Source organism: Nematolebias whitei, chromosome 15 (genome assembly GCF_014905685.2).
Source record: "Nematolebias whitei isolate Nwh7 chromosome 15, NemWhi1, whole genome shotgun sequence".
In the NCBI taxonomy this organism is placed as follows: domain Eukaryota; kingdom Metazoa; phylum Chordata; class Actinopteri; order Cyprinodontiformes; family Rivulidae; genus Nematolebias; species Nematolebias whitei.
Window position 1 is genome coordinate 7,372,544 of NC_056512.1, and position 21,180 is coordinate 7,393,723.

Sequence of the window (21,180 nt, forward strand, 5' to 3'; positions counted from 1 at the left end):
CATACATACATACATACATACATACATACATACATACATACATACATACATACATACATACATACATACATACATACATACATACATACATACATACATACATACATACATACATACATACATACATACATACATACATACATACAGGGGCTGCTGTGGCTGGGTGGTTAGAGCAGTCGTCCACCAATGCAAGAGTTGGGGTTTCGAATTCACCAGCAGTCACATGCTGCAGTGTCCCTGGGCAAGACACTGAACCTCTCATTGCTTCCAATGTGTGTCCCATCAGTGTATGAATGTGATCTAAAACTCTGATTAGTCTCTTTAGAATGATTTGTTCAATTAGCTTTTTAGAGATCTAGTAGTGTGCTGTATGAATGGGTAAATGAGGCACAAATTGTAGTGTAAAGCGCTTTGAGTGTCTTGATTATATAGAAAGGTGCTATATAAGTACAGTCCATTTACATACATACATGCATTCATCCATTATCTTTTACCCGCTTTTTCCTTTTCGGGTCACAGGGGTCACTGGTGCCCATATCCAGCAGTCACTCTGCGAGAGGCGGGGGACATGGACAGGTCTCCAGTCCATCACAGGGACACATAGAGACAACCGAGACAAACAACCATTCCCTCTCTCACCTAGGGACAATTTAGAGCATATTGTCAAACTCAAGGCCTGGGGCCAAATGTGGCTCTCGTTGACATCTTATCTGGCCCCAAGATGTTATTTTAAATGTAAAATACTTTTATCACTTCATTTTTTTCAGTAATCTTTGATTATGATGTCAAAAGTGCAACAGACAATGTCAAATGAGACCAGTCAAACTCTTGTTGAGGAGTCTTTGACCAAGAAACGATGTTGGGTATCTAACTTGAGTTAATGTAAATTCTGAAATTGGCCCTTAGTTTGAAAAATGTTTTAATGTTGGCCCCCTTTTGTAAGTGGGTTGGACATTCCTGATTTAGAGTTACCAGTCAGCCTAACATGCATGTTTTTGGTCTCTGGGAGGAAACTGGAGTACCCAGAGAAAACCCATGCAGCACAGAGAGAACATGCAAACTCCACCCAGAACGGTCCCCAGACTGGGATTTGAACCAGATTAACCTGCTCACTGAGCGGCAGCAGCTCTACCAACTAGTACCATGCTGCCTTGTCAATTTCATTAGAATTAAAATCTAATTTTCCAAATTGAGGTCCTTCAAATAATTATTTACAACAAATAAGATGTTAACAGTTCATACTTGTTCTATAAAATCCCACTTTATAATTAAAGAATATCATATATTGGCATATTTTTCCCTTTTTTCCTGTTGTTTTATTTCTAGAGAAACATCACAATTACTTGTTTGGCAAAAAAAGAAAAATTGTGGTAACTGAAAAATGTTTAGAGGCAAAATGGCAGCCTAGTAAACATGGCGAGACCAAAAAGAAACAAAGGTCATAATTTTCTGTCTATATAAATAGGAACATCCAACCAAAGAGCCCTTGTTTGTGCATCTTAACATTATGATTTTCCATTTCAGAGTTCAGTCACCACAATGACAGACTGCTTTAGGCCCACTTTTTCTTTAGGTGCATGTATACTTCAAAAGGTTCAAGTTGGTTTAATTGATCTAAATAAAAGATATGCATATTTAGGCATTTTCACTCATACGTTTTGGTGTTAACTGTGAAATATACATGCAAGTAGTAGCTCCTTATAAAAACAGGTTATGTTTAGTTGGTTTATGTTTATTTTAACATCCTCTTCAAGGCGTGTTTTTGCACTGGAAAAAGGAGTGGCTCTTAATGTCATTGTACTGCATATAATGACAATAAAGGCATTCTGATTCTGATTCTGATTCTCTTGCCGAGATCAGAGGGGGAATTCAATTCAACTGAGTTTATTTATATAGTGCCAATTAACAACAAAGTTGTCTCAGGGCACTGAACATGAACATTCACATACATAGAAAAGCCAATTAGTAAAGTTCTCTATCTAAGGAAGTAGCAGACATGTTGAATCTTCACTTCATTGCAGTCTCCCATCCTGAGCAAGCACAATGGCAACAGTGGAAAGGAAAAACTCCCTTTTAACAGGAAGAAACCTCCAGCAGAACCAGGCTCAGGACAAGCAGCCATCTGCTTCGACCGGCTAGGTTTGAAAGTACAGAAAGAAGAGACAAAAGAACACAGAATGACAGGTCCAGATGTAGATGCAGGTATACCTAAAAGACAAAAACACGTTAGGATAGAAAAAAAATAATAATTACAAATACTAAACAGTTGAGCAGAGTAAGTAAAGACAGTATATATGAATAACTCATTTTGAAAATATTGACAATAAGATCTGTAATATAAGATGGAGCTAGGTTGTTGAGAGCTTTGTAGGTTAGAAGTAGGATTTTGAATTCTATTCTGAATTTGACAGGGAGCCAATGGAGAGAAGCTAAAACTGGAGAGATATGATATCTCCTACTAACTCCAGTTAAGACTCTGGCAGCAGAATTTTTGGATCCACTGAAGATTTTTTAAATAAGTATTTGGACACGCAGATAATAAACCATTTCAATAGTTCAGCCAAGGTGTAATAAATTCATGGTCCATTTTTTTCGGCATCATATTTGGACAATATGTTTCTAATCTTAGTGATATTACGCAGGTGGAGGAAAGAGGTTTTGGTAACATTTTTAATGTGGGGGATACAAGACATGTCCTGATCAAAAATAACGCCAATATTTTTAACATTAGAGCTGGAGGCCAGATTAATGCCATCTAAGGAGGATGAAAGACTTAAAAATTCATTCCTAAGACGCTCAAGTCCAAAAACTAAAACCTCAGTCTTGTCTGAGTTTAAAAGCAGAAAATTAAGGGTCATCTAAGATTTTATGTCTTTAAGACATACTTCTAGTCTAAGTAACTGATTGGATTCATTGTGTTTCATGGACAAATATAACAAAGTATTATCAGTATAACAATGAAAATGTGTCCCATGCTGTTTAATAACTTTTCCTAATGGAAGCATATATAAAGTAAAGAGTACTGGTCCAAGCACTGAACCCTGAGATACTCTATGGTTAACTTTGGTGAATGAAGAAGATTCATTATGTATATTTACAAACTGAAATATATCAAATAGATATGATTTAAACCATTTTAGAGCTGTTCCTGTAATTCCAATATCATATTCAAGCCTTGAGTGAGGTTAGATATAGGTGTATAATTGGCCAGAATTTCTAAATCAAGGTCAGACTTCTTAAGTAAAGGTTTAATTACAACAATCTTAATGCACTGTGGTACATTACCATTAATTAAAGACAAATTAAGTAGATCCAAAATGTGGACAGTAATTAGGGGAAATACCTCTTTAAACAGTCTGGTTGGGATGGGATCTAGCAGGCATGTGGATAGTTTGGATGATGTTATTATTTTTGACAATTCAGAGAGCTCAATAGGACAAAAACTGTCCAAACATAAATCAGGCTGTAGTGATTTTTTTAAAAGTTGTCTCATTTGACAGGGGACTAGGGATAGTAAAAGGAAAGATGGTTTGAATTTTCTCTCTAATTGAAATACTTTTTTTTATAAAGAATCTCATGAAGTCATCACTGCTTACAGTTGTAGGGATACATGGTTCAACAGAGAAGGGACTTTTAAATATTCTAGTTATACGTACATGGCAGCAGCCATCTTGGATTTTGGAGTAGCAAACCAATTTTTCTAAAGGATCCTGTCTCACACCTAGCTGTAGCCACACACAATAGCCTCACTTATTTTTCAAGTTATCATGCTCACAACACAAACTGTTGGATGGACAAATGGAGTTTTTTTTTAAATTCACTTGAAAAAATTGCTCCACTGAAAAAGAAAGTACGCAATCAGAGGAAGCTGTCTCCTTGGTTCAATTCTGAGTGAACCAGGAAGGACAGATGGTGGTGGAGTTTGCCAAGAGAATGGAAATGTCTGTAGTCAACACTTATTTCCAAAAGAGGGAGGAACATAAAGTGACCTATAAGAGTGGAGGAAGGAGTATGCAGGTCAACTACATTCTGTGTAGACGAGGAAACCTGAGGATGATTGGGGACTGTATGGTTGTGGCAGGGGAGAGTGTGGCCAGACAACATTGGATGGTTGTGTGTAGAATGACTGTTGTTGTGAAGAAGAGAAAAAGAGTAAAATCAGAGAAGAAGACCAAATGGTAGAAGATGAATATGGAAGAATGTTGTGAGAAATTCAGAGAGGAGCTGTTAAAGGCTCTGGGTGGTAAGAAAGAGCATCCAAATGACTGGGCTACTACAGCAACAGTAATTAAAGCTGCAAGCAGCATTGAAGGCCCTCGCAGCAAAGCGCCGCTCCAGCCTTACGGCAACCGCGGAAGCTCCAGCGACTCCGCCCGGTCGCCATAGTGAACGATCTCCCTCCCTCCTGTGCCCGTTCACCGGGCGCGCATTCGCCGAACCTTCGACATCACCCGTGACGGGGCGCTTCAGCAATGCCTCCCAGTCTCCATCGTGAACGCTCTTGTGCCATTCGCGCACGCGTCCACCAGGTTGCACATATGCCTAAACATTACAATCGCTTCCGCCCATATCAGTATGAGAGGGGGCGTACTTGAGTCATATGTTAAACAACAATATCAATGTGTTTAGATGTTGTCACCGATTATGTACAAAAAATCTGGTTCAGATCGGATGATGTATCACTGAGATATAACTGTTGGAATAATGTAGGGTCACACTTGAGTCATATGGTAAAGAACAATACCAATGTGTCAAGAAGTGCACACTGATCACACACAATAAATCTGGTACATATTGGATGATAATTCACTGAGATATAACTGTTAGAATAATCTGGGGGCGCAGTGGAGTCAGAAGTTAAACAACACAACCAATGTGTCTAGAACAGTAATGATGCACCAAAAATTTGGTGCATATTGGATACTATCCATCCATCCATCCATCCATCCATCCATCCATTATCTTTACCCGTTTATTCCATTTTGGGTCACGGGGGTCGCCGGTGCCCATGTCCAGCAATCACTGTGCGAGGGGCGGGGTACACCCTGGACGGGTCGCAAGTCCATCACAGGGCCACATAGAGACAAACGAGACAAACAACCATTCACTTTCTCATGCACACCTAGGGACAATTTTAGAGTTACCAATCAGCCTAACATGCATGCTTTTGGTCTGTGGGAGGAAACCGGAGCACCCGGAGAAAACCCACGCATGCACGGAAAGAACATGCAAACTCCACCCAGAGGGCGCCTGGACCGGGGTTTGAACCAGGGATCTGCTCGCTGAGAGGCAGCAGCTCTACCAGTTGCGCTACCGTGCTGCCATTGGATAATATATCATTGAGATATAACTGTTTGAATAATGTAGGGGGCGCACTTGAGTCAAATGTTGAACAACAATTATGCACAAAAAATCTGGTTCTTATCGGATGATGTATCACTGAAATATAACTGTTGCAATAATATAGGGGGCACACTGGAGTCATATGTTAAACCACAATATCAATGTGTCTACAAGTGTTCACTGATCACGCACAATAAATCTGGTGCAGATCGGATGATGTATCACTGAGTTATAACTGTAAGAATAATGTAGGTGGTGCTATGGAGGCTATTGGCCACTTATCATAGATACCTATTCAAGATAAAGATTCATCATAGTGATTTTGGTGCACCTCGGCTGAAATCTTTGTATTTTAGAGCCAAACGTAATGCAACGGTGTAACTTCTTGATTCGCCATGCCGCCACGCCCACATCCTCCAGCAAAACCGGTTTGCACTTCAAATCAAGTCAGACCATCTTATGTCTTAAAACGCAAGATCATCCTGATTAGGTCAATGGGTCAAAGAGGGAGCATTTCAAGTAAAAAAAGAGAATTCCTGTTCTGAGGGGGCGGGGCTTTGATGACATCAAAATATGACAGTGCATTGTCGGACATCCAACAGGGATGAGTCAAGCCAAGTTTGGTGCGTTTTGGTCTTTCAATGTGAAAGTTAAAGCGTTTTGAAATTGATGGCATGAAGCACAAATTTGAGGCCTGGCCACGCCTCTTTAACATAAACAAAAACTCAAGTTTCTGATAACTTTTACTCCCCAATGTGTTAAGGGCATATTAACCAAGTTTGAAGGCAATCACTCAAAATCCCTAGGAGGAGTTTGTTAAAATTCGCCTTTAGAAACGCCCAAAAATGACCCTTTGACCCAAAATGGCCAACTACCTGTTAGTTTTGGACCAGGGCTTCAATAGACTGTTTCATAGGTCCTGAGACGATACAGATGTTCACCAAGTTTTAGAATTATCAGTAACAAAAGGCTTGGGGCTGAGGTTTTAAAATATTCTAGGGGGCACTGTGGAGGCTATTGGGCAATTATCATGGCTTCCTGTTTAAGGGGTAGACAATGATAGATCATACTGATTTTGGTGCACCTCGGTTCAAATCTGTGGAATTTAGAGCCAAACGTATGGCGACTGCGTTACGTCTTACTTCACCACGTTGCGACACCCACATTCTCCACCCACATTCTCCACCCAAAACTGTCAGTTTTGGAAAGCAAGTTACACCAACATGTCTTCGGTCACTGGACACACTATCATGCTGATCAGGTGACAGGGGTCAGATAGGGATCGTTCAAGGTAAAACTTTACACTTCCTGTTGTCAGGGGGCGTGCCTTAAGTGATGTCATGATTTGACCATTCAGTCTTGCAGGGGACCGCATGTGCATCAATCACTGAAGGTTTGATGTCTCAGACAGTTTTCGTGTAGGAGCTATTTAGGCCCGAGCAACGAAGCCCTATTGTAATCGCTCTGTTCAGGCCCGAGCTGCGATTTTTTTCCATCAAATGAATTGGCATTTTTGGGGCCTTAACATATCCTAAAAGTCACCAAATTTGGCAGACGCATCAGGACTGGTGAAAAATTACGTATTTTAAGGGCGTTGCAAACATCGCAACAGAAACGGCTCAAGAGCGGCACCTAGAAATTTTCAAAATACCCTCCGCATTAACCTTAGTTTTTCATAGAAACATGAAATTTGGTATGCTTGTCCAATTCTCCAAGATGCACAGAAAACCCTCTGGCACAAAAGTTTTACAATAAACAGGAAGACAGACATTTTGTAATGTCGGCCCAATTTTCACACCAATTTGGCAGTTTACAGCCTCCGCATATGAACAAACTCCTCCTAGGGATTTCGCTCATTCGGTTTCAAACTTGGCCATTTTGGTCAAAAGGCATGGGTGACGAAAGTTATCAAAACGGTGCATTTTCGTGCATGCTGAAGGGGCGGGGCCAGATCTCAAAGTTTGGCATCTTGCCATGAAAAACAAAACGCTAATAGCTCCTACAAGAAAACTGTCTGACACATCAAACCTTCAGTGATTGATCCACATCCGGTCACCTGCAAGACTGAATGGTCAAATCATGACATCACTTAAGCCACACCCCCTGACAAGAGGAAGTGTAAAGTTTTTTACCTTGAACAGTCCCTATCTGACCCCTGTCATCTGATCAGCATGACAGTGTGTCCAGTGACCGAAGACATGTTGGTGTAACTTGCTTTCCAACACTGACAGTTTGGGGTGGAGCATGTGGGTTTCGTGATGTGGCGAAGACGTAACGCCGTCGCCATACGTTTGGCTCTAAATTCCATAGATTTGAACCGAGTTGCACCAAAATCAGTATGTTTGATCATTATCCACCCCTTGAACAGGAAACCATGATAAATGGACAACAGCCTCCACAGCGCCCCCTAGAATATTTTAAAACCTCAGCCCCAAGCCATTTTTTTGACCGATAATTCTGAAAATCGATGAACATCTGTATCGCCTCAGGACCTATGAAAAGTGTCTTAGAGCCCTGGTCCAAAACCACAGGGAAGTCGGCCATTTTGGGTCAAAGGGTCATTTTTGGGCATTTCTAATGGCGAATTTTCACAAACTCCTCCTACGGATTTTGAATGATTGCCTTCAAACTTGGTTAATATGCCCTTAACACATTGGGGAGTAAACGTTATCAAAAGCTTGTATTTTCGTTTATGTTAAAGGGGTATGGCCAGGCCTCAAAGTTGCATTTCACGCCATAAATTTCCATACACTATAACTTTCACAATGAAAGACCGAAATGCACCAAACTTGGCATGACTCATCCCTGTTGGATGTCCAACGATCCACTGTTGTCAAATTTTGATGACATCAAAGCCCCGCCCCCTTGGAACAGGAAGTCTCTTTTTTTTTACTTGGAATACTCCCTCTTTGACACCATTGACCTAATCAGGATGATCCTGTGTTAGAAGACAGATAAGATGGTCTGACTTGATTTAAAGTGCAAACCGTTTTTTGCTGGAGGATGTGGGTGTGGCGAATCAAGAAGTGACCCTGTTGCAATACGTTTGGCTCTAAAATAGATTCCAGCTGAGGTGCACCAAAATCACTATGATCAATCATTATCCACTCCTTGAACAGGTTTTGATAAGTGGCTAATAGCCTCCATAGCGCCACCTAAATTATTCTTACAGTTATAGCTCAGTGATACATCATCCAATCTGCACCAGATTTATTGTGTGTGATCAGTGAACACTTCTAGACACATTAATATTGTTCTTTAAAATTTGACTCATTGCGCCCCCTACATTATTCCAACAGTAATATCTCAGTTATATATTGCCCAATCTGTACCAGATTTATTGTGCTTGTTCAGTGAACCATTCTACACACATTGGTATTGTTTTTTACATTTGACTCCTGAGCGCCCCCTAGATTATTCTAAATGTTATTATTTTGTGATATATTATCCGATCTGAAACAAACTTTTGGTGCATCATTAGTGAGCACTTCTTGACACATTGGTATTCTTGTTTAACGTTTGACTCTAGTGCGCCCCCTACATTATTCCAACAGTTATATCTCAGTGATACATCATCCAAACAGAACCAGATTTTTTGTACATAATCGGTGAGCACGTCAAAACACATTGATATTGTGGTTTAACATATGACTCAAGTGCGCCCCATCTCATACTGATATGGGCAGAAGGCGATTGCAAAGTTTTGGCATATGCGCACCCTGGTGGACGCGTGCGAGAATGGCATGAAAGCGTTTGTGACGGTGACTGGGAGGTGTTGCTGGAGCTCCCGAGGTCACAGGTAATGTTTAAATTTTGGCTAATGCGCAACCTGGTGAATGAGTGCGGGATGAGGGCGAGAGCGTTCGCAGGGGCGACTGGGCCGAGTCGTTGGAGCTCCTGCAGTTGCCATAAGGCTGGAGCGGCGCTTTGCTGCGAGGGGCTTCAATGCTGCTTGCAGCTTTAATAGCGTTTCGTTTTTCATTGTAAGATGTCAAACTTTGAGGTCTGTCCCCGCCCCTTCAGCATGCTTCGGTTTGTACCGTTTTGATAACTTCTTGTCCCCCATGCCTTTTGACCAAAATGGCTAAGTTTGAAACCAATTGAGCGAAATCCCTAGGAGGAGTTTTTTAAAATGTGTAGGCTGTAAACCGCCAAAAAGGTGTGATAATTGGGACGACATTCCAAAATGGCTGCCTTCCTGTTAACCGTACAACGTTGGTGCCAGAGGGTTTTCTGTGCATCTTGGGGAATTGGACAAGTCTACCAAATTTCATGTTTCTACGACAAACTAAGGTTAATGAGGAGGGTATTTTGAACATTTCTAGGTGGCACTCCTGAGCCATTTCTGTTTCGATTTTTACCCTGCCCTTAAACTATATAATTTTTCAACAGTCCTGATGCGTCCGCCAAATTTGGTGACTTTTGGGATATGTTAAGGCCTCCAAAACACCAATTCATTTGGCGGAAAAAAATGTAGCTCGGGCCTGAACAGAGCAATTACAATAGGCATTTGCAACGCTTTGCTTCTCGGGCCTAATTAGAGAGACAGGTAGGAAGGTACTTGGTGTGTCATCTATGTGTCATCATCTGTTTCGTCAATCTAGTTTATGTTAGTTTAGTTTATGTTAGTGCTCGCATTAAGCGTGTAAATTAGAGTCGAACCAAAACTATGAGAATCGTGCTGCTGTTGTTCGATGTATTCGGTGAGGGATCAGGCTGGAAAGGATGTGCAGCAGGTTAGGCTTGTTAAACATAGGAATTGTAATGTTCTAACAAGTGGGGGGAGTGTGATGGGAAGATGGAAGGAGCACTTTGAGGAGCTAATGAATGAAGAGAAAGAAGAGTAGAGTCATAGAAACTGTGGATCAGGAAGTGGGAAAGATTAGTGAGGGTGAAGTCTGGAAAGCTCTGAAAAGAATAAAGAAGGAGAAGGCAGTAGGACCTGATGACATACCAGTGGAGGTTTGGAAATGTCTTGGAGAGATGGCAGTGCATTTTTTAAGGCAAATATTCAATGATATATTTGAAGGTGAGAAAATGCCTCATGAATGGAGAAGAAGTGTGCTGGTGCCCATTTTATTTTATTTATTTATTTATTTATTTTTTTTAATTTTTTTTTTTTAATTTTTTTTTTTTTTTAGATGGCCTCCCTTCTCCCCTTACAACCATCCTCTCCACACCATTATTATGAAATATTTATTCTAGTGACTATCTAGTGTAGGGTTTTTTTTTTTTTTTTTTTTTTAATAGGATAGAAAGAAAGAAAAGACAAAGTAAGACTCCAAAATATAAGAAATATACACAAAGAGAGCACACGGCAAAACACCCGGCCGCTGTCTGTTCACCTGCAAAGAACATGACAAAACACAGCAACAAAATTCATACGTATAAAGAACTTAAAATATTCATGGCTTTGCAGTAAGTTTCCATAAATATATATACCCATACCTATGCCTATATACATACATACATACACATGAATATACATGAATATACATATCTACATATCTACATATAAAGCCTACATTAGCATCCCTGCTTCTATTTGTGTGTGGTTGTGAGCATGCATAAGTGTATAAGGCTTCTCTAATAGAACATTTAATAGTAACTGTGAAGCAGCAGAGACCCGACCCCCAAGACCAGAGGCAGACGAAAAAGGGGGGACCAGAGCCCAAGACCCCAGGAGGGACCCCAACCGCAGAGCCCCCAGAGCCACCCACACAGGACATACCACTCACCCACCCCCCAGAACGGATCACAGGGGAGAACCGGAAGATCCCCACCAGCGACCACATACAGTGACCCCCCGGGGCCAACAGCGACAAACTCATAGGCCTCCGTCAGAACCCGCCGCACCGATGTAGGTCCAGGTCCGGGCACCGAGGCCCGGGCACCGAGGACTCACACCACCCAGGCCAAGGCCCGACAGGGCCAGAGGACCTGAGCCCCACCAGGCAGACACCAGGCCGAGCCGACACAAGCCCAAGCGCCCAGCCCCCTACACCAAGGGCCCCAAGCGCGCCGGTAGGCAAGGGCACACCCCACCAGGGGGCCGCACGATAGGGGCGCGATGCCAAGCACCCCCAGTTGTATCAAAGAGGGGGCAGTCCGAGTCTCGGCCTAACAAATACCCATTCATACACAGACACAATCACACAATCCCAACCTCAGTCTCACCTTCACTCACTCAAAGACATACAATAACGATACTTTTCATTCTTATTCCCGATACGCACTCTATACCCCCCAGGTCCAAGACATGTACCCGCCCTCTACAGGGGGCAGCCCATGCCCAAACCCAGGAGGTAAACCCATTCATTCTCGAGCGGAGAAGAGCCAATACCCCAGACCCGGCCCAGGCCATGCCCCGCCGACAGGACACCCCCCCACCATGAAGAGGACACGCCACCGACCACCCACCACACACCGCCAACAACCAAGCACCAACCAAGCTGGTGCCCATTTTAAAGAACAAGGGTGATGTACAGAGTTGTAGCAACTACTGGGGAATTAAGTTGAAGAGTCACACAATGAAGATCTGGGAGAGAGTTGTAGAAGCAAGATTTAGACAAGAGGGGACTGTGAGCAGCAATATGGTTTCATGCCAAGAAAGAGCACCACATATGCAATCTTTGCTTTGAAGATGCTGATGGAGAAGTACATAGAGGTTCAGAAAGAACTCCATTGTGTCTTTGTGGATTTAGAAAAAAGCATATGACAGTGTGCTGAGGGAGGAGGTGTGCTATTGGATGAGGAGATCTGGAGTGGCAGAGAAAGGTGTTAGACTGGTACAGGACATGTATGAGGACAGCAGGACATGTATGAGGACAGCAGGACAGTGGTGAGATGTGCTGTAGAAGTGACAGATAGCTTCAAGGTGGAGGTGGGAGTGCATCAAGGATCAGCTCTGAACCCCTTCTTGTTTGCTCTGGTGATGGACCGACTAACAGATGAGGTCAGGCAAGAATCCCTGTGGACTGTGATGTTTGCAGATGACATTGTGCTCTATGGTGAGAACAGGGAACAGGTGGAAGAGAACTTGGAGAGGTGGAGGTATGCACTTGAAAGTAGAGGAATGAAAGTCAGCCATAGTAAGACAGAGTACATGTGTGTGAATGAGAGGGAGGCCGGTGGAACTACAAGGCTACAAGGAGCAGAGGTCACAAAGGTTCAGGACTTCAAGTACTTGGGATTCACTATCCAGGAAAATGGGGAGTGTGGTAAAGAGGTGAAGAAGAAAGTCCAGGCAGGATGGAGTGGCTGTAGAAAAGTTTCAGGAGTGATTTGTGACAAAAGGGTGTCAGCAAAGGCCAAAGGAAAAGTTTACAAGACAGTTGTGAGACCAGCTATGATGTATGGTCTGGAGACAGAAACATGGACAAAAAGACAGGAGAAAGAACTGGAAGTGGCAGAAATGAAGATGTTGCGGTTCTCCTTAGGAGTGACAAGGATGGATAAGATTAGGAATGAGATAATCAGAGGCACAGCACAGGTTGAACAACTGGGAGATAAAGTTAGAGAGACCAGACTGAAATGGTTTGGACATGTCCAGAGGAGGGACAGTGGGTATATTGGTAGAAGGATGTTAGAAATGCAGCTACCAGGAAAAAGACAAAGAAGATGTATATGGATGCAGTTAGAGAGAACATAGAAGTAGTTGGAGTGAGGACAGAGGATGCAGAGGACAGAGAGAGATGGAGGATGACTTGCTGTGACAACCCTAAAGAGGGAAACGCTGAAAGAAGATATTATTTTAAATTTAACATAAAATCTCTACAAAACTATTTCCCTGGAGTGTGTGTGTGTTTGTGTGTGTTTATGTAAGTGTGTGCATGAGTATTTGCAGTTGTGTTTTTGTGTTTAATTAAGGTTTGTGTGTTTGTCATTACTGAAGGAAATATTCACATTTTGTTTGTTTAGTCAAAAAGCACTCATTTTATATGCAACAAATAAGTTTGAGAGCTTCTTCAAACCCAAGCCTTCTTGCAACTGAATCTTTTTTAACCAGAATGAAGAACTTCTCTTGCACTTTTAATTATTTTTTCAGTTCATGTGCCATGTTTAGAAAAGTTGATTATTTGAGATAAGATATGTGTGTCCTTTTTTCTGTTAACAAAATATCTCATTAACAACTTGACAAATGTTATTGAAATGCTATCCATGCGATATCTTTACTCGCTTCTTCCTTTTCGGGTTGCAGGAGTCACTGGTGTCCATATCCAGCAATCACTGTGCAAGAGGCGGGGGACACCCTGGACAGGTCTCCAGTCCATCACAGGGACACATAGAGACAAACAACCATTCACTCTCTCACTCACACCTTGGGACAATTTAGAGTTACCAATCAGTCTAACATGCATGTTTTTAGTCTGTGGGAGAAAACTGGAGTACCTGGAGAAAACCCATGCATGCACAGAGCGAACATGCAAACTACATACAGAATGGCCCCCCAGCTGAGATTTGATCTCAGTGAGAGGTAGCAGCTCTACCTTTCTTGAAACTTTTTGAACTTAAATATTCAGTGGAGATCAAAAAGTGATTAATTTTTGGGTGCATTAACGGCCTCGCACCATCATACCTCCCTGACCTTTTTCATCCTTATGCTCCTTCTCGGGCTCTGAGATCACCAGACCAGCTACTTTTGGCCGTACCAAAAACCAGGCTGAAGCTCAGAGGAGATCGAGCATTTTCAATCGTGGGCCCTAAACTTTGGAACAATCTGCCCATCAACATTCGACAGGCCACCTCAGTCTCTGCTTTTAAATCTCTCCTAAAAACACACCTATACTCATTGACATTTAACACAGGGTGATCGGATTTAGATCTAGTTTTTCATTGATGCTGATTCTGTTTATGCTTTTGTTATTATTTCCTTGACTTTTGACACAACGTGATCTGATTTAGTATTTCATTGTTTTTAATTATGTTTTCGGTTTTATATTTTTATTCCATGTGCTGTAAATATATCTTGCTACTTTTTATTTGATGATGTGATATTTTTGTTAAGCACTTTGGTAACAGTTTCTGTTTTAAATGTGCTCTATAAATAAATCTGACTTGACTTGAAAACCAATACTGCATGTGCTGCACGTTATGCAAGTTCTGTCTAAAACTTAAGCACTAACTGTTGTAGTTCAGTAAAATATCCCATGACTCATTGGACAGATCCGAATGCAACAGTTAGAAAGTTTTTATCAGAATTTACATGTTTTACCATTTTTTTCCTCTCTTGTTTGTCTTCAGATGACCCATCAGCCAACTGGCTGCATGCACGCTCCTCTAGGAAGAAACGTTGCCCATACACAAAATACCAGACCTTGGAGCTGGAGAAGGAGTTCTTGTTCAACATGTACCTCACGAGGGACCGCAGGCACGAGGTGGCACGTGCACTTAGCCTGACCGAGCGGCAGGTTAAAATTTGGTTTCAAAACCGGAGAATGAAAATGAAGAAACAAAGCAAGGACCAACCCAACAAGGAGTAGAGGAACTTACAGTCACACACATACTCACACACTAACACACACACACACACACAAAGATGGTCATTCTAGCATACAGACTGTTCCTTGTAAAGGGTCTTGGAACCTGAAACTCCTCACCCACAGTCCACATGAGCTGTAGTAGAAATTCTGTCCCATCACCTTCATTTTTATCAAAAGCCTAAACTAAGGCTGTGAACAAAGTTAGCCTTCAGTAGATAGCATTCATCTACAGTCTAGAGTAGCTTTCAGGCTCCACATTCATGCAAGCATTTAACACAAATAGATCATAAGCTACACATCATGACACCAAAAGCATTGAGGTCGAAGTGAAGTTCTGGACATTTGGATGGTTGAACTGGGAGCACCAGCTTGGGACCAACTTGGAGGTCCAAGTTCACAGATGCCTCCAAATATAATCTAATGTTCTGATACTCTGATGTGCTGGAGGAGTATCCAGTTAAAGAGGGGACTTTATCTGTGCTACTGATCGTAAAAAGGAGGTTTTGACATTAGTTGCAGTAAACCAGTCCTGAAGTCAGCATCTCACCGCATTGCGACTGTTGGAGACTAAAGGCATTCACCAAGAAGTATCTAAAATGACTCAAAGTGTACAAAATGTTCTCTTTGTTTGATCTAAGTGGCAGCGACTCACAGTCTGGAACTTTGAACATGATCAAAAAGTTTGTGGGACAAATTTTGTCTTGAAATAGTCAAGTCATATTTATTTATAGAGCACAATTTAAAACAGATAGACTGTTATCAAAGTGCTTAATAGTCACAGATGCATTGCTGGTGTCTCCCATCAGTCTCCAGCCCACATGCAAATTGATTTCAATTTGGAAGGATTTTATTAGAAAGCACAAAATTACAGAATAGCCATTTAATTTCCAGGCTTGTAGGTGATGTAACCTATAAGGCTGCATATTCTCAGTTTTTATAGGACACCACACCACATCCTGATTCTGATCTGTAAACATCTATTGCATTAACAAAGCTTAGGTATCCTGATGCATGCTCGATAATCCAGGTAGAAAAATCCAACAAAGTTAAGTCAGGTCCTCTGGATGGACTATTTTTGTTGAAATGTTTTGTCTTTCATCCAAAAGACTTCATCAGTCCGAGGAGCCACAACTAACTCAATCTTATATATAGCACCTTCACATAGTGGGTCAACCAGTTTGATAGTGTTGAGATGGTTTCTGGAGTCCGCCCTCTCCCCCGCCGATTCGTTTGAGGTAGTCATATCCAAAGTTCAAATATTTTTGATTCCACTATGAGAAGATGCTGTTTATAAGACTGAGTTTGTCGTGGCGCCTCAGACTGATTGTCTTTTGGATGAAAGACGAAATGTTTCAACGAGAAGAATCCGTCCAGAGGACCTGACTGAACCTTGTTGGTGCTTATGTAGATTTGTGCTAATAATGCAAATGCCTGTCATTATTCAGTGTGGATTGGGTGTCAGGCCACAAAACAAATTAATTAACGGTTCATATATAACCATGTTTTGCATGCTCAAAAACAAACATTTCAGTTTAAATCAGTCGGTACAAATTGTAGCTGCCGCATCTGTCAGATCAACGCTCACCCAAGCTTCTGTGCGCCCACCAAAACTCAGCCATCCAGCGCTTTGTAGGGTTGAGTTAAAAAAAGTTAATCTCTATTTTTGTACATACAATATATTTAGTAGTTTCTCCTATGCAAGGCGCAGTTCTCTCATTTCAGGAAGTACAGCGTGCACAAGGGCTCTCCCTCCGAATGCATAAAAAACATGAAATTCCTTTACAGACATTCCCTTTATGGCCCTGATGGTTTGACTTGGATGTTTCAGCATTATTTGATTTTGCTGTTGTTTGTCTGATGTAGTTATTTTTTTTAATATTGGTTTGCTTTTAGGGTTTAAAACTCATGGAGGCCCTGACAGCCTCCCTGTCACTGTGGCATTATCTCAAACGTGGCTCCTGCCCTCTGTAAATGGCAGCCGCTGTCAGGTTTATGGAGGAATCATTTACTGTCGTGTGCGTGCGTGTGTGTGTGTGTGTGTGTATGTCTGTGTAACAGTGGGACCTTGTAAAATATAAACAAGATAAGAGCTACATTTTTTAAACGAGCAGCATCAAATACATCGTCTCAGCAGAAAATGTTTACATGGTTTTGTGCATGCTTCCAGGTCATTTTGTCATTTGAAAAAGGCTTTTTGTTCAGTTTTGTGTTAAATGTATCAAATGTATAGTTGCTTGCTGAAAAGAATATTAGAGAAAAAAAAAAAAAAAGAACAGAACTTTCTAGACATAAACTATTTCCTATTTATTGTGTATTAGATGAGTAATCTTTTCAGGATGAGCTGATGTGAAATGTTTTGTAAAATCTTTCTCTGTTTTTTTTTTAGATTTCCATGTTCTCGTACTGTTTAATGTGTTCATAACGTTATTCTGATGTGTGTTTTCATTTAACGATGAAGAGTGATGAGTTAGACTCTCTCGAAGGAAAGGAGAGGAAACTGTTTTGTTACCATGAAGCAAAGCTTCAAAGATATTTTAAATTATTTGCTGCTTTTTCCTTCATGACTTCTCTCAGTGCTTCCTTTCGTGACATGCTGTCGTTTTAGTTGTCTCTGCTGCAAATGGACAAGCATAATCCAGACCATATGGTCAGAGCGAGAGGCGTTCAGTCTGTCTGTTCCGAGCTTCCTGTGTGTGATCCTCTCCTCTCACCTTTGTCTGGTTTCTTAGAGCTACTTGGTGCCACGGCACTGCTGAGGCTAGATTTTTATTAAACATGAGAATTACTGTGCTGCTTGGTTTATTTCTTGCAATTACATCTTGTCTTCTTTTCGTGTTTTTTATTTTATTTTATTTTGCAATGTCTGTATGAAAATTATAAGAAGTAATCACTGGGTATACTTATGTAATGGTTTAACTTTTGAAATCAACCCCATTCAAGATGGCTGCTATAGAAAATGCCAACATAATTTAATTATGTCATTCTTTCAGATACTGGTCTAAAGTTTGCTCTGGTTGTAGCTGAGGGTCATTGACAACTTGAAGCAAAACACTTGGCATTATTTTGCTTAAAACTCGGGCATTAACTGTTAAAATCATCCCATAAACCATGGGATCAATTTTATTGAAATTTTCTAGGGGTGACCTGAAACCAGTGCTTTTCAGACCGAGTACTTTAGTTTGGATACCAAGTACTAATAAAAAAGTAGTTGATAAGTTAAATATCACACAGTGGAAACACATCTTTTTTAATTGTGAAACTGGCTGAGCATCAGCAGCTCTGCTGCTCGCTTCTCTGTCAGGATCAGGGAGGAAGCGTATGTTGAGCCCGCATGTGTTGGAAATGTGTGCTTCTCCAGCTCTTCACGGGGGCTGAAAGAGTCTGTCTGGCTGCAACACCAAAGGACTGTCATAAACCACCCCACACACACACAGATGATGAGTGCATTTATTGGGGGCGTTGTCATCGGCCCCATTAGGAGCTTGCGAAGCCATTGTGATTCTTGTGTTTTTCTCTGCACCAAATGAGTCTGATCAATAGTCTGCTCAGATAACAGTTGCTGCTTCCTCTTCTCCTGAGGTCTCGTGTAGTACACACACATGTTCCATCAAACACATGCATGACTGCATGTGCAAAAGTTGTAAAACAAAATGCCCTTTTCTTTTTTTGGATATAATTTTCTGAACCACGTTGTAATAATGCAACAAAATGGGTCCTTTAATGACATCATACACGTTTTCTTATAGGAAACAGCCAAGACATGGTCTTTTGTGACTTATTTCAATTCAGTTTATTTATATAGCACCAAATCACAACAGAAGTCATCTCAGGGCACCGAACAGAAACATTCATATACATACAAATTTAATTGGTAACTATTTATCTAAGGCATCCAGCAGATTGTGTTGTCTTCATTGCATCGTAGTCTCCCATTTCAAAACCATTTTGTGACATTTTTTAGTTCAAATGTTCAATAGAAGATAAATTCTGGTTATATCGCAGGAGTGTCAAACTCAGTTACAAAAGGGGCCAAATGTTAAACTAAATGCTTCAATGGTCTCATTTGACATTCTTTGTTGCTTTTTTTTTTTTTTTTTTTTTTAAAGAAAGAAGAATAAATAAATAAATAAATAAATAAAAGAGATTTAAATAAATAAAAGAGAGATGATGATAAGTTCATTGAAACACTTCACAATGTTTCTACACTTAAACTGAGCTAAAAAAAAAGACATTCTTTGTTACTTTTTCAGCATGAAAATCAAAGATTACAGAAAATTTCAATTTTTGGTCTTCACAGTTGGACAACTGTTTGATGTCTGCGCAAAATAAACTATTCTCAGTTTTTTTTTTTTTTAAGTAAAATGTGACGCTATAAAAATATTTTAATTTGAAAATATCATTATGGGGGCAAGATAATATGTGAACAAGTGCCATATTTGGCCCCTGGACTTTGAGTTTGACACATATGAGGACCGGTAAATATGTTTGTATCTTTACTGGTTTTGCTGCCAAACTTTTGACTAACTTATGAGAACCAATTTAAAAAGTGCATTGTTGCCCTTAAACATGATGATTTCACTGAGAAGTGACAACAAAAGACTGAGATGGTACTTTGAGCCCCCACTCTGAGCTCCAGCTGCAGGCCTCCCTCCTCCCCAGCCTCGTCTCCAAGGGAGAGGAAAGCCTGTTCTGAAATCTTTGAGTGTGGTGAGGTGTTTACTGGTTTATGACAGACTTCTGGTGTTGCAGCCCCACAGACGCCCGTCTCTTCAGGCTCCAGAGTACAGCGCACATTTGAAACACATGCTGGCTCATCCGATTTCTCTTCACGCACTCTCCTGAACCAACGGATCAAAGACAGGTCACGTTTTTATAGGTATGGATGATTCATTACAAGAATCCTGGTGAACATTCATTAGAGAATGGAGTAAAGTTTAAACTGAGAGTATTTTGCTGTTTTCTAATTAAATCAAATCTCTGAGAGCTGCAACATATTTCTCTTTGAGTACAAGCCTGAGTGAGAGGAACCCAACGCTGCTGAGACAAATCTGTTTATAATCACACTAAGGCTTGTGTGAAGTGGGAAAATAGATTCCTAATTTGAACTGGAGTTTGTTTTCACCCTGACTGGTTCAATACATGCACATTATTTGTGAACCGACAACGTTTAGATGAATAAACTAAAATTATATCTGTCTGATTTATAAATGTTTAATTTGTATTGATTAATTTTCTACTATTTGGAGCTGATTAAAGCAAGGAACAACTAGTAGTAGGCCCTTGTTCCCATCGCTGAAGGAGTCGAACAGAGAATGCTTGTAGTTTTGCAGAGAATGTGAGTAAATATTAATGTTTTGGTGCACAATTTTTAAATAGTGGAAACCATAAATTAATCATAAGGGAAGCATTAATTAAAATTAAAATAAGATAGCATAGTTTCCTCAAAATGACTGGGGTGGTCATATGGAGGCCATCTTGGATTTGGATACCCAATTTTTGATAAAAGGTAAATTGACTGCACTTGCATTGTGTTGTTCTGTCAAGTTACACAAAGCTCTTTACAACACAACCTGTGGCTCATTTACACATTGACACAACACTCTACTACACATTCATACAGCACTCTACTAAACATATTCATACAGCATTCTACTAAACACATGCATACAGTAATCTACTACACACATTCATGCAGTAATCTACTACACACATTCATACAGCACTATACAACACACATTCATAAAATAATCTACTACACACATTCATACAACACTCTAATACACACATTCATATATCTAAGTGCTACACACATTCATACATTAATCTAACACACACATTCAATCATCAATCTACAGCACAGACAAATTCATAAAGTAATCTACTAAACACATACAGCACTCTACAACTGCACACATTAATACAACTCTATTACTGCACACATTCATACATCAACTCTACTACCACACACATTCATATAGCACTCTACTACACACATTCGTACAGCACTCTACTACACACACAAATGCATATAGCAATTTACTACACACATTAATACATCACTCTACTACACACAATCATACAGCACTCTACTAAACACATTCATACAGTACTATAATACACACGATCATACAGCACTCTAAAACATGCATATTCATACAGCACTCTACTACACACACTCATACAGCACTCTACTACACACATTCATACAGCACTCTATAAGACAAGTTCATACCACACTCTACTAGATACACAAATTCATACAGTGATCTTCTACAAACACTCATACAGCACTCTACTACACATAGAAATCATACAGTAATCTACTACACACACATTCATACAGCACTCTACTACA

General features: G+C 40.6%; 1 protein-coding gene across 1 annotated transcript in view; it reads left to right on the top strand.

Moving 5' to 3' along the window:
• The window catches only part of hoxb9a (homeobox B9a), a 24,584-nt gene extending 9,706 nt beyond the window's left edge, over positions 1 to 14,878 (top strand). Inside the window, exon 2 of the mRNA XM_037689360.1 lies at positions 14,587 to 14,878. Within this exon, the coding sequence (XP_037545288.1) occupies positions 14,587 to 14,825 (239 nt within the window). The 3' untranslated portion in view covers positions 14,826 to 14,878. The remainder of the gene's footprint in view (positions 1 to 14,586) is intronic.
• The last annotated feature ends 6,302 nt before the right edge of the window (positions 14,879 to 21,180 follow it).